The 25,752-nt window shown below is 34.9% G+C and overlaps 1 protein-coding gene across 1 annotated transcript; it reads right to left on the minus strand.

Moving 5' to 3' along the window:
• Positions 1 to 5,852: 5,852 nt before the first annotated feature.
• Positions 5,853 to 9,946, minus strand: LOC126681231 (protein PAT1 homolog 1-like). The gene is made up of 4 exons (XM_050376714.2): positions 9,696 to 9,946; positions 9,562 to 9,618; positions 9,410 to 9,485; positions 5,853 to 8,134 (listed from the first exon to the last, which is right to left on the minus strand). The coding sequence occupies exons 1-4, from the start codon at positions 9,702 to 9,704 to the stop codon at positions 6,135 to 6,137; spliced, it is 2,142 nt and encodes a 713-aa protein (XP_050232671.1). The 5' UTR covers positions 9,705 to 9,946; the 3' UTR covers positions 5,853 to 6,134.
• Positions 9,947 to 25,752: the final 15,806 nt, after the last annotated feature.

A 25,752-nucleotide genomic window follows, 5' to 3' on the forward strand; every position in this document is an offset into this window, starting at 1 on the left:
CGATAAATATACGAGAGAAGTAAATTGTATTATCGAAATGATTAATATAAGTGATAAGAAAATTGTACTACAGTACAATCACTAATAAAGATCAGAGATACGAGGTTGGACTCGGTAAAACTATCCCGAGACATATATCTCACCTATTCTCGATAAAATTCATCGAGACTCATATGATAAAAAAATCAAACATAAAATATCGAGAATTAATACGAGACGAGAACGATAAAGAACGATAACAACGATATGAAACAAATCGTCCTATTAGACGACAACGGCGATCGATAGTAAAGTTCAGAAAATCTGCAGTATCAGAGATGAAGATATCTTTTTTTACGACAGACACAAGGTTGAACTCAGTGGAATTATCTCGGGACTTGTGTCTAGGGAGTTAAACTCGGTGGAACTATCCCGAGAACGTACCAAATGGTTGTGGTTAACTCAGTGGAACTATCTCGGGACCAAGTCATCTGGATCAAACTACAAGCGACTTGTCAGAGTGCAGCTCGATATGGATGTATTAGGACAATACGATCCAAAGTTTAAAACATCCGTCGAAAATTAAAGAAACAAAACGAGAAAGACAAACATCAAACCATTACAAGAAATAAAAGATGTCAAATACGAATATGACACATATATGGTCTATGGGATGTATATACTATGAAAAGTATATACGATCATTCAAATATATATATGATCATTAAAACGTATATGAAACGATGAATTGAGTAAAGAGTGTATAAACTAAGATTTGAGAAAAGCAATACTTTCTATATAAAGCGGTTTTTTAAAACGTTTTCACCCTTTATGTAATATTGCTTATAATATATTAAACTCACTCAGTTTTATACTGACCCCGTAGCTTCCAAAGTTTTGATTCTCGGAAGTCATTTGTACAAGATGTTGTAAGCGGAGCAGGGTTCGGGGGCCGCTCGCCGAAGGCTTATGACTGACTTCTCGATCTGGAAATGGTTTGAAATATGGAGTCGCCAACTAGTTCAACTAGGAAATTCCTTTTAACCGACTAGATAAACTAACTCGCCTCCAGTAAGACTATCGTGCATCAGACCAAGGACTAGGGTTCGTGGACCTCCTTCAGACTCTTGTGCTTGACTTATCTGTTACCGGCTTTATTTATTGGACATATTCTTTTATATCTCATCTCAACAAGTTCACATGATATGAAAGCTGTAAATAAACATGTATGAAAGCAGTTAACAAATTTAACGCGCATATGACTCTATCTGGACTGGCATTTGAGGCAGTAGCAGGTGCTCCTAAACATGCATCTAACCTTAGAGGTTTCTAACAAATAGTCATAAGTCTGGCTGGTCTGGATTGATTACATGCACAAAGCCTAAAACCAGATGTATAATTATGGTTGATTGATTTTATTAGGTGAGCCTTGAAAAACCAGTACAACTATTACTGTTTTTTTGTATTGATCCTACGATGTCTAATTGATGGGTTGGAATTGCATTAATGGGCTAATTTTAGGTGATTAGTCCTTTAACCGGTTATTAGTTGATTTAGAATGCATTTGGAAAACGATAAACAATATCTGCATACACAAGGGCAGTTGGATATACATACAATGTTAGGAATACTTTTAAACCTCGTTGACTCGGAGTGGCTGGCACTCAGCTTGATTTTACCGTCGGTCTGGTCGGATCTGGCTCTCGGTCGAAACACGGAAGTTGACCGACTCGTCGAGAAGAATCCACTGGTTCAAACCAGAGGTTATTCGGATTCCGGTTGAACCCCAAAACCGGTCTGGAAGTTGCTGGTCAGATCGGATCTGATTCAATGGGCCCGGTTGAGTGGGCAGATTACAATAGCGGGCTTCGAGGCTCTAAAAATATTCGGTTAAGCCCGTTAACTATTAAAAACAGGTCCTAAAACTAAAACAATATTTTTGAAATCAAACTGAGCCTAATTCGGAGTCTGGATGAGCCCGAAAACGCGTCTGGAAGTTTGGATCGAAGCTGGAAGGATCTAGAAGCGAATCTGCAGAGCTGAGGAGAGATGAAGTCGGCGCTAGTTGGATCTGGAGGCACCGGCAGGATAAGGGGACGGCGCAACCAGTTTGTTTTGGCGGCACCGCCGGTTACAGTGGCGGCGGCGCGGGATTTTGACAGCAGTTCCAGGATTTTGTTTTGCTTCATTCTCACTTGTTTCAAGTCCGTTTCTCATGAAAAAGTAGTCAAAACAGCATAAAATCGAACAAGCAATCCAAATACGGCAGAATCAAAGTGTTAAAAGCTCATTTAAACAAATTTATTTTCTAGGCAGCAAGTACAAATTTCGAGTTTTCATGGAAAAAAAAGAGCTAAAATCTCCTAGGAACATGCATTCTAAGAGCTCTTGATTAACTGGATTTATATATTTGAGCTTAAACATGATTAATTACAGCAATTTAATATGTCTATCATCAAATTTCATGTCAATTTATTGAAAGCATCGAATTGATTGACATAGCAATTTTGATGGAAAACAGGCAATTATAAGCTAAACATGCATTCTAGGCACACAATCATAACAATCATGGCAATTATACATATATTTATGGCAAAATTAAAAGAACATAATAAGAGGGTCCTAAGAATTACCGGTTTGAGTCCTTAGCTCGTTTGTTGGCGAAGTGGATGCGAAATCCAGCTTCAAATCCGTGCAGATGTTGTGTTCTTGGAGAATTAACACGTATTAGTGTTTTTGGACTGGAGATTTGTGTGTATGTGTGGTGATTTTTGGCTATGGCTAGTCTAATGGTGGTGGCCGAATTTTATGTCTGTATTTGTAGGGTTTGTGTGCCACCGGCTATGGCTAGTCTAAGGTTGTATGTATAGGGGAATGGGTGACCTAGGGTTAGATTAGAGTCTTCTAGGGTTTAAACTGTTAAGTGATAAGTCATTAGGTGTTAAGATTAGCTTTAAACTCTATTTATTTAATTGGCTTAATTACTTAAAAACCACCCACCTTGAACTTTTTTTTCGTTTATACCCTGACCTAGGAAAAAATTCATTTATACCCTGACGTATGTGTTTATGTTTCACCTCTACCCCGAGACACTAAATTAACCTCTTTTCATTTAAAAAAAACTTTAAAATAGTCATTCATTTAGAGAAAAATTCATTTCTAATTAAACTCTAATTAGCTTAGGTTAAAAATAAGAACTATTTTAAATTTTTTTCTTAATGAAAAGAGGTTAATTTAGTGCCTCGAGATAGAGGTGAAACATAAACACATACGTCAGGGTATAAATGAATTTTTTCCTAGGTATAGGGTATAAACGAAAAAAAAGTTCAAGGTGAGTGGTTTTTAAGTAATTAAGCCTATTTAATTTTCCTTTTAATTTTTGGATTTGGACTTGCTAGCTAAGTAAAAAGGTGCTAAAAGTCTATTTTGGTGCCAAAAAGTGTTAAAAATACTACTAAAGTCTTATAGGTTAGGTTATGGTCAATTCCAGTCCGTAAAACGTGCAAATTGGACCATAAACTTCTAAGACATTGCAATTAGTCCAATTTATGGACTTAGACTACGATTTCTTTGGATTTTTATGGGCTATTTACGCCTAATTGCGTTTTAATCCTCCAAATTTGCAACTGCGCACAGGTTACGCCTGTTTAGATTCCAGCATGAAAAACGAAAGCTCGTCATCCGCACGGATTTCTCTGGAAATCATCATTGGACGTTTCAGTTCCTTATCGCGTTTTACCTGTTCTAAAAATAGGTGTCTACAGATGTGAAAGAAGGTTTTCATTCTAGTAGTCTGCAGTAGTCTGGATGTTTTTGACTATGCATTTGTACAACGCATTTTAACTCTGATGTATGTTACAAACTGGGGTCACATGTATTTTGATATTGGTTCATATATGAAACACGCTTTATGAAACGCGAAAAATTTATAAGTATTTTTAGGCTTGTTACCGGTTTCAGATCTACCACTCCCATTTTCTAGCGTCGGCCTCGGCTCGTGAAATCGGGTCGTGACATTAATAAGAGTTGTTAACAGCAGTTTACACAGAATTTTTAAGTGAACAAACTGAATTTATGATAAATTTGTTTGACTATAACTAATTAATAATTTCTAATTAATTTTGTTTAATTATATCTAATTAATAATTGGTGTTCTTTTTCTGAGTCTTTGGTAATGTCGTCATCACTGCTAAACACTACGCCAAATTCTAACAAATCAAAGGAAATTTGGATGACGATCATTTGTGCTTGATGAATTGAATATGAGAAAAGTGACATTTACAAATCCAACAACCAAAACTCAAAAAAATATCATTTATTATCTAGAAAACAAAATAATAAGAATTAAGAAGAGCAATATTCCAGAATCACGACCCTAACAAAATTAAAGCCAATAGAAGCCGAATGAAACTCCATAAATATCATCATTCAAGAACCCACAACTGATTTCAAAAATAAAATTAAGAAAAGTGTACTTTTCGAAGTTTAAATTCAAGGGTCTAATGCCTGAAAAAGCCCTGACCTTTTATCCCCTTTTCAATCCTACCTTAACGTTAAAAATCAGTCAATTTTACCCTATTTTGCATTTTGTTTTTCATTTCAATTGTACCCTAAAGTATAAAATTGACTTTTTTTTATTTGGCAAAAGTTGAAAAAGAATCTCTATTTTGCATTAAATTAATTTTTTATATTAAATTGACCATTTTTAAAAAAAAAATTTAAACTTTTGTCAAATAAATAAAGGAAAATTTTATGCTTCAGGGTACAATTGAAATGAAAAAATATAAATAGGGTAAAATTGACAAATTTTCAACGTCGGGGTAGGATTGAAAAGGGGATAAAAAGGTCGGAATTTTTTAAGGCATTAAGTCAAATTCAGGATAAGAAGAAAAAGAGGTTGATCCAAATAAATTTAAATTGCACTTTTGCATGTTAATGAAAGGAAGAAAAAATTGAAAATCAAATGTTGAAATTATGACAGTTAATGAAAGAAAGAGAAGAAACGGTGAGAGATGGAATGGAGAAGGAAAAGACAAAATGTACATATATTGCTCTCTTAATTTTTCTTTTGAATCAGCTCGCCACGTGTAGAGACATGATGAAGTATGTATTTAGTGTAAATAATGACCATTGTTACCTCTTTAATGTAAACATGAATTTAGTATGAATGAAAACAATTAGACCACTTGGCATTTTTATAATAAATCAACATGATTAGCTCATTTGTGTGTTTTTTTTCCCGCATTTATATACAACATATGAATTGAATTAGTCATGAGTTAGTTTGTTTATTGCTTTTTCTTTAAACCTCATAACGTTTCTCAGTTTACCTATAAACACAAATACCGATAAGGTGATATTTTATCTTGAAGGGTAAACGTTGGACCATAGACTACACCTTTTTATTTTATATAGTTGCATTGAAAATGCTTCTATGTAATTTATTAAATACCATTGCCATTGAAAAAAAGGTCAACGCGGCTCTCAAATTTGTGTTTCAAAATCAAATAAATTAATTTAACCTTTTTGGATCAATTAAGTCCTCAAACTTGTATTTTCTAACAAGTCATTTTTTATTTATCAGCCAACTAGATCTCCAAACTTATGTCTCGGGAGTCAAATAAGTCACGCAATTTAAAGTGTTAACTTGACCTAAATTAAGAGAGTTTGAAAACATAGTTGACCCAAAAAAAATTAAATACCTAATTGATTTAAAAAAAATTAAAATGAACTTATTTAATTTTGAAATACAAGTTTGAGGGCAGTGTCAACCCTTTATCTCATTGTCATTTATCTACATATATGAGTTTAGTCGATCAGCAGTCAGAATCCCATAAAGCAGAAAAATGAGGTGCAACAATAATCTGTTGAGATTGAGCTTAACCGAATACCTTCACTAAATAACAAAATACAGAAAATTCCATAAGATACATACACTAAGTAGAAAAGATTATATAATTAATTAAAGATGATGAATCCGATACCCCAACAAGTTTGTTTTTCTGCTTTATTATAACAGTACATCTTACCTTCAATTCAATTAGATACCTGTCCCTGTACTGTACTGTACTGTACATTCCCTCCAGCCAAAATACTTGTCCTTGCTTCCAACGCTACAAAAGTAAACAGATATCTGGCGTTGGATCCATGTGAGTTCATGTGGCTACTTTAAACCCTGTAATAGAAGTTCTTTGCTGCCCAAATTGTCGTAAGAGCTCCATCTGCCCTTCATTTGTATGAGGAAGGCATGCCCGTAAGAGCTCCACAGGCATCTCACATTTCGTAGCTGCCCGCACCTCTGCATCAAAACCTTCTGTACCCGTTGCATACACTGATTCTAGTATTGACTCGTACTTAATCAGGCAATACTTTGTCAGAAGTTCAAAAAATTCATCAAACGATGCCTGCCAAAGCCCATAATTGGCCACCCCACCCTTTGGGTCATTCAACACTTTACTCGCCCTCTCAAGAAGACTCTTCAAAACAACAGACGCCCCATCCCCAGAAGCACTGCCCAGAGGCCTAAATGGAGGCTGTTCTGAAGAACACACAACTGCAACAAGGCAAGCCCCCAGTGCATGCAGATCCATGCTGTTCACACATCCACACACCGTCTTCACAAGATTCGCACTTGTTTCAGCTGCACCTGAATCTGAACAAATGCCGCCAAACAGAAACCTCAAGTGACGGAATACTGCCATGCATACAATTCGGGTGAGTTCACTACCCGGGAAAAGAAGCTGAAGGAACCTAGAGATAAGCTTTCGACCCTTGGGAAGCGAAACTATCCTCAGGAACACAATATCATCCTTAGAGGACATGCCAGCTGTTTTACCAGTTTGGCCGAGAGGATCAACAATCTGAAGGGATGCTGCTAGTCCTTCCAACAGTGTCTGGCGCTTACGCCTGAGCTGAGCACCTCCCTCTTGTAGCTGATTAAACCGTAGAAATCGATCAATATCATCCACCTCAAGCAGAAGGTATAGGCTATCTTCAACAGTGATTCTGGCTGCAAGCATAGGTTCCTGTTCCAAAGTCCTTTCAGTTATCTTTTCAGAGTTCCCATCACCAGATCCAGGTGGAGGATCCACATCAAGAAGAGGCTTTAGCCTGCGTATGCAAGAGAGGGGAGACTTTCCTGGAGCGTTATTAACATGGAGATGAGACTGGAGGTCTGTGCTATTACGACCTCGAGAAGGGAGCTCCTTCATGTGAGATGGGCAGAAGGGATTTTTTATTCTTGATCCAGTAGATGTTTTAGCAAGACGAGCTTGGTGGTAATAATCATCTATATATGGGTCGTTGCTATGCGTGGCAACGTGCTGTATTTTCAGAATACTTTCTATCTCTTCTGCTGTCATGTACTTGGATCTAAATTGCAACCACCCACTATCACTTTTCTGACTGCTTGCATCCGAGCCTTGTTTAGAGAGACGTGCAGAATGTCTGCCTTTATGGGATGATTTGTGTTTTTGATCCCTAATATCCGATAAACCAAGCATCATTTTGTGTGCCGATGAAGGATGAGAATTATAAAGATGAGACTGCATAGCTGCAAAATGAGCCAAAGATGGTTGGACTGGAGTATGCATTCTCTGCTTTTCAGTTGACATCAGCTGTGTAGACAATAAGCCATTTTTATGGGATAATTGATGCTGCAATATACTCTGCAGGAGACTAGACTGATCTACTTGTAATAGGCCAGCGTTGTTAACCCAATGATGTAGTGGCCTGTTACTAAAAGGGAGGCCAGAAGACGACATATTTCCACGGTGATGTATCCCCGCAAGGTGAAGATTAGAGTTGGACAAAGGAGAAAGATTTGAAGAAGAGAAGGTCTGAGGTCCCCTATCAAGATAAAGACTATTGACAAAATCTGCTGAGATCTGTTGATTTATGCCCCCAGGAGGAGGGAAAGATGTGAAATTTGATTTAGGTACAAGAATTGGTTCACTTGAATACCGTTGCAGCTGAGGTTGCTCCTGAGGATACGAGGAAGTCCTGTGCAATGGTTTCGATTCAGAATATCGGGCAGATGAAGGTTGAGGTTGCGATGACCATCTCTTTCCTTCCTGACCATTTTCATTATCAAACATTTGCTGATCTAGCCAATTGGCAAGTTCTTCATCTTGTGCCCGATCAGTGGCAGATGAACCTGATAACAAAAAGTTATTAGATGGGCTATTATGGTAGGAACTAAAAGCGCCCGCCTCTATAAATAGAAATAAGTTCCAAAACTTGTAAATCAACTAATCAAATGAGATTTGTTGCAAGTATGAAACTTGAAATTGATTAAAAAAATTCCGATATTCAAATCTTAAACCATATTACTTCATCAAGTCATTAACAGTTCACTAGAAACAGGAAAACTTTATATTTGTTCCACTAAGCAAATAAAGCAAAATTTCATGTAAGTTTTTAGTTTTGTAGGGTTTATACATAATATTCTTAATCTGCTAAAATAAGTCTAAAATCTGTTTACAAAAAGGAAGAAATATAGCAAATTCATTAACTAAAAGCATTGCATAGAGTCATCTGCCATGTTAAAGAAGAATTATATCATCCAGGAATTCAGCACAGAACGGCATGATAGAGACTAATGAATTGTCATGTTTTTTAACAACAAAATTAATGCAAAAACATTCTTTAACATGAGTACGTAGGAATATATATAACACCTGCATCCGATGTTTAGTGGACAGGTCAACGGGGATGCCTTTTTCTGTAATCTAGAACTAATAATATGCACAGGCTCCTATAATCTTATCTGAATATATAAAAATACATGTAAAACCCGCACCGATGGTTCATTTGAACTTATCAATGAGGCTGCACTTTGTTCTTATTGAGAGCTAATAATAAGCACAGATAGAACACAGAAACCGGATCTCTAGGCACAATAGTCCCTTCTTCCGTTGGTTCTAAATCCCAAATCAAATAAGTGGAAACTTCTCGATATGTAAAGTGAGTTACTACGTGTCCAAAGGCACTTAAAAGCAGAATTGGAACCCATTTAATTGTGCAAGAACCAGAGATCGTCTAATTGAGGAAAAAAAAGATGCTGGTGTTCATACAGATATGGACATATAAAGAACGAGACGCAAGTGTTTGAACTTATGCATGCATATCTCAGCACAAGGATGCTTGTCTGGGAACTAAAAGAGCAGCTTTATATGCCCCTGATAAACCTAAGAAGTTGAACTGTAAATCTTCAAGAAAATTGTTGAATTAACAGATATACAGCTAAAGATAAATTATGCCTAAAAATCAAACATAATCAGGAATAAGCGATGACTGCATAATTTCCAACAACACAATAATTTATGTCGTCAACTTAGCATCGTGTTCCCTCAATCTACAATTGCCTTTTACAAGTAAAAAGTAAGTTATCAAAGATGTTATGTTAAAAGCATGGGGTGATTTCACTCACTTTCTCTTGAAAAAGATCCAGATCCTCTATCACCAATAACTCCTGGATGCCTTGGTCCACTCACAACTCTATTCAACTGTCCATTTCAACATAAACACAAGTTATTAAGTTATGCAAACAAGAAGAAGACACACAAGTCAACAAATAAATACCTTTGCGAATGTGGTTGCCAGATCATCCATCTCTGATAACCCCTCTAAGCCTGCACCCTGAAATTCCAAATACAAATGGATTACACCAATTTAACCATCAACCATCGTAATCAATCTCAAACTTTTTTCTTTACCTTTTCCATAGAAGCGCCAATTTTGCTTGGAGATCTGATTTCCCAATTTAGGGTTAAGCGATTTCGATTCAATTAGGGTTACTTCAGCTCTTAGTTTCTTTGACTCTTTTGATAGTTTCCTACGACCCAAATTAGAAGAAGAAGAGAAGAAAATATTATTGAAATTTTATTTTATTATTACAAAATAACAAATCTATGTTTTTTTTTCTTTCCCTCCTCTACTCTCTACTCTCCGCTTTCCTAAAACTCAATCTTACCACTCCATCTCACTCTTTTTCTTATTCAATTCTCTTTTCGCCCTTATTTTTACAAGAAATTACACAAAAGACCCTATTTTCAATTTTATTTTCGATAAGTAACTCAAATTTAAATTTTCACTTTTTTACTCCTTTTCCTAAAGTTTTTAGATATACAACAAGTATGTTATATTTACTCCTGTTTGAAAATTTCCTTCTTCTTTCTCTTTTCTTATTCGACGATCTTTCTCTTCTCTCACACTCGACGACTATTTAATTCTCTCCCACTCCTCGTCGGTTACCATCGAAATAAATCTGTAAATATTTTGCTATTTTTAATCGATCATATGCTCTATCATTAAAATTAGGTAATGTTTCTACCTTTTCAATTTTTGTTTCTACATGTTATCAATATAGGTTGATCTCAGTTTTTGAAATAGTTTTGATATTAGTTTTTGATTATTTTTTTTAGATTTTTTTTTGTCTTTGATTTTATGATGAATCATTTAATATGTGATATTATTTGATATGATTATAATTTTGTAGCATATATTTGATAATATAGTGTTTGAATCTTCATAAAATATTTGATGTTGTTTATTTATGTAAAATGTTTGGTTCTTATAAACTGTTTGATTCTGTTTTTTTAGCCCGTTTTCTATATTAGGTTATTGATTTTATGTTTTATTAGCATTTATTAGGTTGTATATTTTTATGATATATAGATGATTTTTGTTTTACATTTGTTTATAGCTGTTTTTGTTATTAATTTGCTTTTTATTTTTCTTCAGATTTAGAACAATGGTGAATACTATTGTAAGCGGAGCGGGGTTCGGGGTCCGCTTGTCCAAGACTTATGGCTGACTTCTTGATCTGGAAATGTGTTTGAAACATGGAGTCACAACCTAGTTCAACTAGAAAATGTCTTTTAACCAACTAGATAACCTTACTCGCTTAAAAGTGAGATTATTGTGCATCGGACCAAAGATTAGGGTTCGTGGACCTCCCTGAAATTCTTGTGCTTCACTTATCTGTTTCAGGCTTTATTTACTAGACATTTTTTTTTATTCTCATCTCAACAGTATATGTAGTTCATGGGATATGAAAGTTGTAAATAAACAAGGAACGAAGGATCATTTTACCCCCTGAACTTGGCACAAAATATCAAAAACGTCAAAATTAGCAAAATAGGATCACTTTTACCCTGAACTTGTCAAATTTAGTACAAAAACCCCCCTCCCCACTCTCACCCTAGAGAGTGTACCTCACTCTCCGGTTTTAATAGTGGTTTTGGTTTTTTAAGGTGGTTTTTTATTGAAAAAAGTTTAAAATGGTCCTAATTTTTTTAAACATTTTAAATTAATACCTAATAATTTAAAAAAAGACAATTTCATCCTTTTAATTTCAAACTTAAAATTACAAATCATTCCTCCAACGTTTACATATATACTAAATTAATCCCTAAAAGTGAAAGGCCAGGGATCTATTTTTACCTTTTTCATTATTTAACTTAAACCTAATTTAGATTAAAAACTTAAACTAAAAAAGAAAAAAAGAAACCTAAAAACATCAATATTCTTCTCTTCTCCGTTCACCTCACCAACCGCCGTCCTTCTTCTCTTCTCCGTACACCCTCACCCATCGCCGTCCTTAACATCTTCTTGCTGCCACCACCGTCCACTGCTGCTCGATGTTTTTCCATCTCCGTCCTCCTTTTTCAATCTTTTATCGCCGCCACCATTTCCGTCCATAGCCGACGTTAAATCTCAACAGCAAGCACCATCGATCAACGACAGTCCTCAATCCCATCAACGTCAGTCCTCAATCCCATCAACGGCAGTCTTCGGTTCCAGCCGGCGATGGCTTTTGTTTTCTACATCTTCAAACGGCGGTGGAGGACGACGATGGAAGGAACGTTATGTGTTTGATGATTTGATTAGAAAAATGAATGCCTTTTCTGAGACATTTTCAATTCTCAAATTTCGTTTCTATTGACTTGATATTAATCTCTTTACTATTTTCGTGCATTTTCTCCCATGATTTAGACACTGATATAAATTGTAAAGATTCAAACTTGGTCCAAGCTTCCATTAATTTATTGTTTAAGTTTTAGTGATTTTAGTTGGGTTTCATTTTACAAATGAATATGGATAGGTTGTGGTGTATCGTGGCGGCGGCGGAAGTGAAGTGAAGAAGACGATAAATTAGATTAGTTGGGGTAATTAATTAGGTCAGTCTACTAATTAGGAGTAATCAAGGTTAGGTTAATTATAGAAAAAGGGAAAAAAAGCTCCCTGACTTTTTTTTAATTAATCAGGATTACTTAGAGTTTAATTAAGGTTAATTAGAGTTAATTAGGGTTAATATTTTTAATTAGAAAATCCCACTCTCTTTTTTTGTCAGAAGGGTGAAACCGATCCGGTATTGCCAAGTTCAAGGTAAAAGTGATCCGGTTTTCTTAATTTGGACGTTTTTGATACTTTGTGCCAAGATGAGGGGGTAAAGTGATCCTTTGTTCAATAAACAAGTATGAAAACAGTAAACATGTTTGGCGCGCAAATGACTCGATCTGGACTAACATTTTAGGCAAGTAACAGATACCCATAAACATGCATCTAACCTTAGAGGTTTCTAGCAAGTAGCAAAGTCTGGCTGGTCTGGATCGATTCCATGCGCAAAGCCTAAAACCGGATGTCTAAGTGAGATTGAATTTATTAGGTGATCTTGAAAAACCTATACAACTGTTACTACTTTTTCGTGGTAGTCCTACGATGTCAAAGTGATGGACTAGAATTACATTATTTGGCTAATTTATGTGATTAGTCCTTTAACCGGTTAATTTGATATGCTTTTAGAAAGCAGTAAACACTATAGGCATGCTCAGGGGCAGTTTGGTATACATGCAAGGTTAGGTATACATACAAGGTTAGGTATACATACAAGGTTAGGGATACACATGGCGCACATGAATATCGACGTGTGGCGCTTATGCACATCGATACGTGGTGCGCATGCACAACGACACATGGCGATGTGTGGCGTGCATGCGTAGCGACACGTGGCGATGCATGCACTATAAAAAACAGTCAGTTTTTGACGGCAAAATCCGTCACAAATCCGTCACAAACAGCTGCTTGTGACGGATTTGTGACGGATTCTAATCGGTTGCCAAAAAAGGTGGCACAAAGACTTTGTGACAGAAAAAATAATTCGTCACAATTTTGTGACGGATTAGTGACGCATATATTCGTCACTAAAGTCAATGGTCAATTTTTAAAAAAATCCGTCACAAATTTGTGACGGATTATATGTTCACAAATCTATTACTAATTGTGACGGATTTATGATGGCAATACCATTTGTGATGTATCTGACCGTCACAAATCCGTCACAATTTAGTGACGGATTTGTGACAAAATTTCATTCGTGATGAAGCTAACCATCACTAATCCGTCACAAAATTGTGACAGATTTGTGAAGGAAATTCAGTTATGAACTAACATATTTCCTCACAAATCCGTCACAAGTTGTGACGGTTTTTTGACAAAATAATTCAAATAATTGTTGTAACAATAAATGAAATTTCTATGAAAACAGAAAATGAAACAAATATAAGTTTAATGGTAGCTATTCATTAAATTCAAAATATGTTATTAATAATATCAAAAGTAGTCTAAGTACAAATATTATGAAATACAACAATAAAAAACTACTACAGTAGAGATACAACTGCCAAATCCTACCTATCATTGTTTAAACTTTGAAAACCCCGCAAACAATCTTGTTGCATACGTTCTAATTTTTCCATCTTCTCTTTTATCGTTTTTTTCCTTTTCAGATAAAGAGTTTAGCTTTTCTGCTATGGCTTCTTCCTTCTTAGACAAGAACTCATGTTGTTCCTTCAAAGACTTCATCATCTTTTTTACATCATCTGAGGTTGAACAACTGGACGGGATAGACGTAGATGGCAAATGTCGAGGATAAAAGACTGATGCTTGAGATCCAAACCATATATACGCATTTTATTATCACCACCAACAACATCATAATATATCGCATTAATGTCAACTGCGGGGATAGTTCCATCTCCTAATGGTTGATTAGCAAGATCAACGGCGGCTTGTATCTTATCCTACATATACATTAAACTAATAAATTAAATACATAATAATAATTTTTTTAATAGATATGATTTAGAAATACTTACATTAGTAATACGAGATTTACTATCAACAAATTTCCCATTTTTCCTCATATGAAACTTCTGAAAAAATGCCCATTCATTCACACCACCTTCCATCACCTAAGAGTTATAAGAAAATAATATAATAAATCAGTTTAATTAGTACATATTTAATTTCATAACTCATACATTTGACAAAACTGAACATTTTCCTATAATAAGTGGGGAACCACATTTCATGCTCATGTTTTAGCTGTTAATGGAGAGGATGTCAAAGGGAAATCAACACTTAAAGTATCATCACTGTTACAAGGCCTCAATGAACATTTCTGACTATCAATGTATGATAATGTTCTCGCAATACAAATTTAAGCCATTTGGTCTTTTATTATTTCATGGATTATCATTAATTACATGCAAACAATTACAGGTAAGGCATGACAATTATGGGACCAACCAATCCTTAGAGGTTCAGTAACAATCTATTGCTCGCACAACAGTCTTTTATTGCTATTGGAACAAGTAGACAAAGACACCAGTTCTGTCGGGTATATGTGCTAAAAGAGTTCAATGCATTGGCCAGGAAATACTTGGTAATTTGTAAATGCTTATTGATTTTCGCTAAGTGTTCCTAATTTTCTCGCAATATGGGTCTCTACTTTCAATCAAAGATGATATATAATGCATTGTTGGTTCTACTTCTGTTTTTGAATTTTCTAACATTAAATCAGTAGATGTGGTAGCAAAATCTAATGAGTACCTTTTTCATTTGCTTATCGAATTCTCGCATGACTTCATCAACAACAGAAAAATGAACATAGTGATAAAGAACAGTTGTGACAAAGCTATAAAGATTTAAACATAAAAACAAATGCTAAATCTATCCTGATGAAACACATGAATTTGTTAATCACATTTGTTGAAGTTTGGTCGTAATCAACTGAAGCTAAAATGGCAGGCACACTCAAAAGTACCGCTAGCCCTAGTTTAAGTTAGTACATGACTGGTTATTTTATTTCTCTTTTATTTGTGCATGCAAACAATAATGTGCAATTTATATCTAAAGTATTAAAGACTCAGATTCACAACATTGGTAATGTAAAAAAGATAATGTAATGCTTTAAACATTTACCATTATTTTCGCGTGCTCTAACGCACTTTTAGATCCTCCTGTATGCTTAGCAACACCAGTACCGGGACCACACGGTTCTGAATTTTTGTTTTTTGAAGCTTGCTCAGATTTCTTTTTCCAGTCCTCCGATTCCCATTTTTTAAGCCAAGAATTCCAAATTTCTAATTTAACACCTTCAGGTATGCTTTTGTTCTTTTTCCACGAACTTCTCCACTTAACAAGAGTTTGGTTATAGTGAGTTGACGCAACTCTGTTCCATGTTGCCTTAATAACCTTTGCATCACTAGGATTCCAAGAGTATATTCTCTGAAATTATAAAGCAATAAAATAATATTATTGATCAAAGATAAGATAAACATAATAGAAATATTTACCATTAGTTAGGTTAGTAGTAACCTCGAAATCCTGCCAGTAAAATGTTTTTATATCCGCATTTACAACACTCCAGGTATATCCCGTTGGATCTTGTTTCTCACTAAATACGGAGCTAATGCTTCGTGCTATATAATTACCATCAGGCAGAAATCTTAAAAGGAACAAAAACATTAACAAAAACATATTAACAAAATTGTATACAATAAACTGATATAAGTAAAATAAGTTGATAAATTATCTTACTTTTTACTCTCGACATATATGTATGAAATGTCTAATGAATGCCGATAGTTAGTGTTGGATCCGGTAGAATGATTAGTAATAGGTGTAGTACATGACTGTGGTGGAGTCTCTAGATGATCATCACCGTTTACTGGCGAAGTAAGTGAGTCTTGTATAGGTGGCAGAGGTGGTACTGATATTTGTGGTGGTCGTTGTCGTGATGATGATTCTGGTCGTGTTGGTGCCTGTAATAATGTATCTAATCGTCGCCGTAGTGGTGGAGATTGTATTGATGCTTCTTGTAGTAGTGGCTGTGGTGGCGGCGGCATTGATGATTCTAGTTGTGACGGTGCTAGCGGCGGCGGCGGCGGTGTCCATATTGGTGCTTTATGTCGTCTAGCTTTTGTGGTTGCTGCTTGTGAAAGTTCTTTTGACATTATATAAGTCTTACGTTTCATATCTATAAAAAAAGTAAAAACAAAGATTAACTTACAAATAATTTTATAATAAAGCTCAATCAAACTCAGTGTGATCTTTACTTAAATTCTCAAAAACACCTTGTCATGCTCTAAGAACCAAGTCAATTCTTAAGTCTGTTATGGGATGTACCCATTAAATTATTTCAATTTTAATGCAACATTAGAAAGAACAGAAAGAGTCAGAAAAAACAAGTGACTTCACAATGAGTATATCATTCAGAGGCAGCATTATTATGAATAATGAGTATATATACACCACCAAAAGCCAAGCTTTTGCTGTGAGAATCAATGGCAAGCTGAACTAAAAGCAGCCCCAGATATATAACAAGCAATAAATATATGACAAACGACCAAATGAAAGCTCAAAAACAACTTTCTTGATTAGTAATTTGTGAAAGGAATCAAGATTTGATACCTGCTGCTTCAAGTGCTTCTTCAATCCGACACAAAATCCTTGCAAATTTGGGCTGAGAGAGGAAGCTTTAACCAACTGCAGATCTGAATTAATGTTATTAATCTGAAGCACAAAGACATATAATTATAAGTTTACATCTTAATATATAATAATACTAATTGACATCTCAAAATCATCAATGACAGCTCAAGAAACATCAACAAACTCTAATATATATGTAAGCTGCTAATTGAAAGCTCAAAATCATCAATGACAGCTCAAGAAACATCAACAACCTCTAATATATATGTAAGCTGCTAATTGAAAGCTCAAAATTCATGAAATAATTCAAGGACTACTCATTATTTATGAGTCTTTTTGTTGAAAAATTAATTAAAAAGTAGTAGAAAATAACAGCAACAAATTTTCATATCGATCTAAGGAGGTGTTAGTTAATTGTTGTCATCATCGAAATCACCACCTTCCTCCTCCTCCTCATCCTCGTCCTCCTCCTCTTCCCCGTCTTCGTTATCATCGTCAAAGTCTTCTTCTGATTCAACGTCATTCTATACATCATCCACATCGTCTATTTCAGTTAAAGAACCATTTGGATCAACTGAAGTTTGATTCACATCCACTTGGCTATCCACTTCATGATGTTCAATCGAATTCTCTTTATATGCCAACACTGTTGGTGACACTGATATGTTGCTTCTATCTGGTATCTCCACAACGAACCTTGGTTTAATTTTACAAACAGCTAGCCAGTCACTTCTGTTTGAAGTAGGATATCTTAGATAATGTACTTGTTCTGCTTGAACATCCATAATGAATGGCTCATATTTATTAAAAACCCTACGACAATTAACATCGACTAGTTTAAGTTGTGGATGTACTCTTGTTCCTAGTCTTGGAGTCGGATCAAACCAAGAGCACTTAAAAAGGACGATCTTTTTTATCGGTGAAGCCGGATAATCCAACTCTAAGATCTCAACCAATTTACCATAATAGTCAAATTCATCGGTGCTACTATTTGAACCCCTAATGCATACTCCGATGTTCATGGTTAATCTGCTTGAACCATGTTCTTCCGTATGAAACTTATATCCATTGACATAGTATCCGGAGTAGCATTTCGCCTTATACAACGGGCCTTTCGCCAAGTCTTGCATAATTAGGTTTGTAATGTTTGATAACTCCTTATGTGCCTGATGAAAGAGTCAAATAACAAAAATTTAAAATATTAGAAGGTGCAGAAATTATTGATAACAGTTACAATCATTATTTAGTATTTACATGCTTACATATTTCTCAAACCATTCTGCAAAATCATTTTTCAGTTTCAACTCAACCTCAATGCTGGATATATTTGGGTTACTGAATCTCAATTCATCTTCATATATACTAAAAAGTTAATATTTAGGATTAATCTATTCATTGAAATATATTATATATAATTAAAAATATACTTACTTTATATATGGTTTCACTTCAACGCAATTCAATAGTATATAAGTACGAGCTGCATGATATTCTTTATCCTTCATAAAGATTGATTTAGCTTGACCCATAGATCGACCCGGGTATTTAAAAATTGACAGTATACCGGGCGGTGCAAACATATCAACTCCACCATCATCATTACGTGGCACTCTCATATGCCTTGTATGAATATCAGGCTTGAAATAGTGTGCAAAAAACGAAGCAGTTTCTTTAATCAAATACGCATTAGCAGTCGAACGTTCGACTTGAGATTTATTAGCCACATTTTTTTTCAGCCTCTGAAGGTACGTACAGGTAAATGATTTAATTAAAACGTTTACTTAGATTTTTTGATAAAATATTGTTACAGATTATAGCATAGAGATGAAGTTGTAATTAGCAATACCTCTCAAAAGGGTACATCCATCGATATTGAACTGGGCCAGCTAGTCGTGCTTCGTGCGGCAAATGAATAGGAAGATGCTTTATCGAGTCGAAGAAGCTTGGAGGAAAGATACGCTCAAGCTTACACAAGATTATTGGAATCTCTTGCTCTAAACGTATCATTTCTTCCCTTCTAATGACAGTAGATGTTAGACTTTTAAAGAAAAGGCTCAATTCTGTCAATACTTGCCATACATTGGCAGGCAACAATTCACGAAAAGCATTTGGAATTAGCCTCTGTATAAACACATGAGAATCATGGCTCTTCATTCCATAAAATTATAACTTCTTCATGTCAACACATCGACCCATGTTAGAAACATACCCGTCTGGGAATCTGAGTTCTCTAACCAAATTACACAATTCCTCCTTCCCTTTTTTGTCAAGTGTGAAAGAAGCCTTTGGATATTTTCCAGAATTTTCATCTTTGTGCAGCTCTGGACGACGACAAAACTCCTTCAAGTCTTCTCTAGATTTTGCATTATCCTTTGTTTTTCCCGATACATTCATCACTGTATTAAATATATTATCAAAGAAGTTTTTCTTAATATGCATGACGTCTAAATTATGCCTTATTAAATTAGAGCTCCAGTAAGGAAAATCCCAAAAAATGCTTCTTCTTTTCCATCCACATCCAAATGATTTACAAATAGACGCATTTTGTTTTTTTGCATTTACCTCTGTTGCTTTTTTTAGGCCAAGATACTCTATTTGATCAAGTATTTCTGATCCAGATAACATATCAGGAGCAATTTCGAGTACTACCTTACCTTTTCTAAACCACTTCTTGTTTTTTCTAAATGAATGATCTAGCGGTAGAAATTTTCGATGATTTTCAAACCACGATGTCTTGCGACCTGTAGTCAATGAGAAAGCATCTGAATCATCCATGCAATGAGGACAAGCTAACTTTCCAGCTGTACTCCACCCAGATAACATTGAGTAAGCTGGAAAATCACTAATCGTCCACATAAGGGCACCTCGCATTTGATAATTTCGCTTGGTTGATATATTGTACGTGTTGGCGCCAACCTCCCATAAATATTTCAACTCAGCGATTAGAGGTTGCAAAAAAACATCCAACTTGTCCTTTGGATTTTTTGGATCGGGAATGATCGCCGTCAAGAACATGTACTCGTATTACATGCACATGTTGGGTGGTAAATTGTACGGTGTCACTATCACTGGTCAAGAAGAATATTGTCGCCCTGTTTGTCCAAAAGGTTGGAACCCATCTGTACACAAACCCAACCTAACATTTCGAACTTCAGAAGCAAATAACAGAATTTCCTCATTAAAATGCTTTCAAGCAGGAGAATCCGAACAATGCCGCATTATACCATCTTCTTCCCATTCATGTTCACCATGCCACCTCATATGATTTGACGTTGTGAAGCATACAGCCTCTGTAGACGTGGTGTTAGCGGAAATTAATGCATCTTAGTATAAGGTATATTTGTTTTCCGCTTATTGGAACCACGTCCTTGCTTCTTAAATCGAGGATGACCACAAACCTTACAGCTAGTAAGGCCAACATCATCATTCCAAAACAGCATACATCCTTGCTTGCAACAATCAATCACTTCTACTGGTAAACCTAATTTTCGAACTAGCTTCTTCGTGTCATAGAAGCTATCAGTCATTACATTATCAGTAGGTAGTACCTCTGACAAAAACTTACAAAGTTCATCATATAACCTTTCTGAAAAATGAAATTATGCTTTCAAATTCATAAGTCTAGCAACAGCAGATAACTGAGAATGTCCTCCTGGATTTCCCTCCCACAGCTCTTGTTCAGATGCCCTAAGCATGTCATACAAACGTTGTGCTTCCAAGTTCGGGCTCTCTTCCATTGAATGTGAAACATGGGAAGGACCAGTAACATCTTCCGTCGAACAAGGAACACTAGAAGGACCGATAACATCATCCATCATAGATCGAAATAAATCACCAGCGGTATTTGATTCAGCTTAGTGGAATTCATTCTCTATATCTATATTATGACTAGGATGGACTAAATTGGGCACATAAGTTTCCCCATGATTGTACCAGCAATAGTAGTTCTTCAAAAAACCATTTCTTCCAAGATGACACATTACTGTCATCTCATCCAGATAGCACTTGTTTCGACACTTTTTATGATTACAAGGACATCTTATCTTCGCACCTTCCATGAATTCAGGATGTCTTTTAGCAAATTCTATAAATTCCTCCACGTCTTGAACAAATCGTGGATGCAAAAATCCATCTTGCAGTCGCACATACATCCATTCTCGGTCCATACTTATACTTTCTAAATTTCTGTCAAACATTATACATTTTTTTTTATGTTAAAGCAAAATAACATTATACATTGTGTATTCTTTATCAATTTCATTTTAAACCCAAATCTAAACTCAATATGATCAATCAATTAATTTGGTTAGCTAAAAAACAACAACAACTGATTTGGTTAATTGTTAAACTATTTTCATTTGTTTAAATGCAATATAAATACACAAAATTAGCACATAAACCAACTCTAAGAAAACGCAAGTCTTTAAGCCTAATTAGAACTGAATTAAAAATACAAACAAACTGCAAATTCATCAAACACAAGCATGCATGGTCTAAAGATCTATTATTATTACAAGAAAACTAGAAAGAGAAATTAAAAAGCATTGACCTTAATAATTAGTTTAGAAGACACCGCACTTCCTCCAATACCCGACTGTTGCTGTAGAAGTAGCGGTTGCTATGGCTGTTTATATTTTAGAAAGTCTCTGCATTCAATTAAATTATAGGTTTTATGATGTGTTCATGTAATATATAAAATTATGAAAAAAAATTGACAAACAACATGATTTTATAACACTCCATCTGATTTTATAACAAAGACTGACAGAACTGAAAGCAAATTCAGGCAGGTTTCAAATTTATTTAAAAACTCAATGAACTTTGATTTAAAAACAAGCAAAGAAAATAATTTGTAAAATACATAAAAAGAAAGCTCAACAATCACTTGATAATCTTCTTATTGACTTGTACAATGTAATATATATGATACATATTCATTACTGATCATTTTGATTCATATTTCAGTTGTCATCTAATATGGCAGTCAATATACTATTAAAATATGCTAATATCTTATCACCTTATTTTGTTATGCAGAAATGTAGGAGGGTAGAGGAGCAAGTACAAGTACGAAAAGAAAGTAAAGAATGATATACCAAGGACAGCAAACCCACCAAAACTACATGCTCTCATGGCAAGAAATTTCAAGTTTCTGTGCATTCTTTATATTTACCACTGTTTTAAAAAATGAACCCACCAAAACTGAAATTTTAAGTATTTTAGGACATCTTTGGTATACCGTTTTACCCTCAACATTTCAATATTTTACCCTCAACATTTCAATATAACAGGTCTCATTATGTATCATGCACCAAACAAATATTAATTTATGTTTTATACCATTGCAAAATGCAGCGATTCACAAACCAATCAACACATAAATTAAAGAGACCTACTGCTCGTAAAGAGCAGTTAATAAAACAAAGTTTTAAATGGCCAAATAATAATCGTCATTTAATAAAGAGAAATATAATCTTACACTTGAGTAATCTGCCTGCTCTCATGATTTCATCTAACTATCGTAACTCTATCTCTATAACGAACTCTCAATGCCGCTAAAAGTGTATCAGTCTCCACCAAATAGTATCCACGATCTGCAATCGCATAAACAAGTTAGCATATATCAAAATTATTCCATAAAATCAAATAGATTTTAAATATCCAATAAACAAGTCATGATAAGCTATATTCAAGTTCCAATATTTCAGAGTGATGTTTGGCTTAAGCTATATCCTCCATTTCTTTACTCTTGAGTTTCTTATGGATTTTCTTTCTATTAGTACTGTGGCATATCTTTATTGCAGAATTTTCGAAAAAATATACGCCAAATCTAATAAAGACAAGACTCCAAATTTCATTGATTGATTTTGACTCTACTGCCTTAATTACTCACTAAATTGCAGCCCTGAAATTGAAAATCCAATGGCTAATAATAAGACTCTATTTTGGTGTGCTGGAGGGAAAAGAGTCATTTTAGTCTTTGAACTTATTAGCAGAGTTTGTACAAGTCAGACTACCTATTTTTGATAATTTAGCTCTAGTTCTTCAAAATAGGTTCAATACACACGCAAATCAACCAATATGAACACCAACCAAACAACTAAATACAATTCTTTTATTTCATCTATTCGATACCTGAACAACAAAACGAAACTCAAGAAAGAGTACTTATTTTCAGCGCTAGGTCTATGCTTGCACTTTTAAGAAACAAACATAAGCATTTTGTACACCACAAAAGCTATTGAAATTCAGCCAACTTATTAATACTTAGTAAAATATGAAAGGAAATTTGTTGGCAGATTAATTTTATCTAGCATTTACAGCAAGAAGCTGCAATTATAGGCTTGTAACATATACGTCTTATTCTATACCAAGTTATCAAGTTCTATCCCGAAGCTTACACTCATAACCGCTATAGTTTTAAGTTAATATAGATTTCTATATTGATTTTAAAAGGAAAATAGCAGAGTGTGCAAATAAAATAATACTGTTTTATTTATAAAATTATCTCAAACAATATCAAAAGAACTAAAATTACTAAAATTAAGCTTAAGCCTAACCATTCAACTTATAGGGATGCATTAAGTAAGTAAAGAAAATCAAGTAATTGTGGAGCACTAAATCAAATTAACATGCACTGTGCCCACTTGCCAATTATGATTACTCATCTAACATTTTATCAGTTTCTATTTTTCAAAAGATAAACCTCAAATACAGCAATTAGGACCAAGCAACCCTACTCCTCCACAACCGTATACCCATCACACACATTCATTTTCCGGAGCTTTTAAGAAATTTCCATGTAACTAGCACATATTTATTCTTTAAAATCATTCCCAATGGATAATAATATAAATGCTTTAAAATGTCAGTATTAGAAGAATAATTAACTATAATTCACAGTACTTAATGATAAAAAGTAAAACAGAATTAATCAAAAAGGAAACAGAGAAGGAACAATTTCAGTTAAATTGATTATACAACTGAAGTGACAACAAAAATAGAGCTCTGGAATGCTTACCGATAGAACCGTTCTAAGTTAAAAGGGTTCAAATAGCACCTTTCTTAGTTAGAACGGTTCAAATAGCATCGTTCTCAGTTAGAACCGTTCAAATAGCATCATTCTCTGAGATTAAAACCATTCAAATAGCACAATTATTTATTACCAAAAGAAAAATAGGGGAAACTGAAATTCCTTAACACAAAAGAGAAAGTAATTACCTGAACTTGAAGGAATTTGGGATTTGTTGAGTTAGGGATTTGTTGATTGAAAACCCTACATTATCAGATAAACAGACTCAGACAAAATCACACGAATTAAGAGTGATAACTCCTTAGATTTCAAAAAAGAAACAAGAATTAAGAGTGATAAAACCTTACACTGTACTCGTAGGCTGAAATTAAGGTAGAGACTGAAATTAAGGACTGAAATTAGGGATTTGTTGAGTTAGGGAATGGTAAAGAATATGTAGCAGCAGTACTCAGACAACAAATCGTAGGCAACGGTAGAGACTGAAATTAGGGATTTGTTGAGTTAGGTTTTTGTGATTTGAGATAAAAGTGAGAGATGCTCAGATAATGGTAGAAAATGAAAAGTGAGGCAATGGTGTTGAGATTTGTTGAGTTAGGTTTTTGCCATTGTAATGCCCCAAAATATTTAATTATTTAACTGGGCCACGTGTCCAATTTCGAGTCGCCAGAGTGGCGACATCGGAAAGTTATCCGATAAAATTAAGATAAATAAGTTTTAGTAGGTCGGTTTTGAAAAAGATTATATACGAGAATTTAATGTTATATTTCAATTCTAAAGTTGGAATTGGAATTAAAAGGAAAAATGTCAAGAAAAGCCCAAAATAAAGTGCAGGGACCAAAGTGGTAATTTAGCCACTTTATGTCGAAAATGGAAATTTATAAGTTTTGACGGGAAAGTATTAATATTGGGATTCATATTGTTTATCGGATATAGATAATACGTATAAGTTATGATTAAAGAGTTAATTGATTTAGTTATGGACTAAATCGAACAAAAGAAAAGTTCAAAGGTTAATTTGTAACAAATAAAGAAAATAAGGATTGAAGGGATGATTTAACCAAAATATATATAAGGAATTGATTATGAATGATGAATCAGAGAAGGATCCAGAAGCTAACATTTCATTCCGATCGATAACTTCGTTTCTTCGCCGTTTCGCCGTTCGGCGTCCGTTTCGGACGATTCTCACGGCAATGTCTTCGGAATTGGAAGCTCTATCAATCCTAAGCTTCAAATTAAGGTAAATATCTCGAAATTTGGTGTTAAACTCGAAGAATAGGGGCTGTTTTATATAGAAAGTTACGTTCGAATCGTACGGTTAGGAATCGAGTCGTTTTTGACGTTTTTAAGTTGTAAAATGATAAGATAAGTGTTTAAATGAATTGGGTATGAAGTGGTATGCGTTTTGGGAGTTTTGGAGCCCCGGAAATGGCTCAGAGGCGCCGGAAAAACGTCGCACACATTGGTGCACGACGTGCTGCACATCAGCACGTCGTGCAGGCGCACGACGTGCACCACAAGGGTGCACGACGTGCACCAAGGGGTGCACGACGTGCACCATGAAGGGCACGACGTGCCCTTCACAAAAATTGAAGGGCACGACGTGCCAAGGTGACACGACGTGCCCTAACTCGACCCGGATCTCCATGGGACTTCCGGGAGCGAAAAAGGACCTCCGATAGCTTGATTTGAGTGTGAAACTCAGTCAAATGTTTTGAAATAGATATAAAACATTATATAAATGAAAATTAACATAATAAATAGTCAAGATAAGTACATCGATTAAGTAAGAATCCGATTAAGAAGTTATCAAAATCAAGAGAAACGAATACGAAACGAAAGGGGTGATAACTTAAATCTATAATCTAGGGTTTTAGGTTTATAAGGTTCACGTTTATGTATTAAACGTGTATTTGATCTATATGTATCAGACGTGACATCAAACGGTGGGGTCAGCCTAC

The sequence above is a fragment of the Mercurialis annua genome, linkage group LG5 (genome assembly GCF_937616625.2).
Source record: "Mercurialis annua linkage group LG5, ddMerAnnu1.2, whole genome shotgun sequence".
In the NCBI taxonomy this organism is placed as follows: Eukaryota; Viridiplantae; Streptophyta; class Magnoliopsida; order Malpighiales; family Euphorbiaceae; genus Mercurialis; species Mercurialis annua.

Excerpts from the sequence above, each read along its gene's own strand:
- LOC126681231 (XM_050376714.2), bottom strand. Across the intron at positions 9,486-9,561 it reads TGGCAACCACATTCGCAAAG|TTGAATAGAGTTGTGAGTGG; the intron begins GTATTTATTTGT and ends TGAAATGGACAG. Across the intron at positions 8,135-9,409 it reads TGGATCTTTTTCAAGAGAAA|GTTCATCTGCCACTGATCGG; the intron begins GTGAGTGAAATC and ends TTTTGTTATCAG.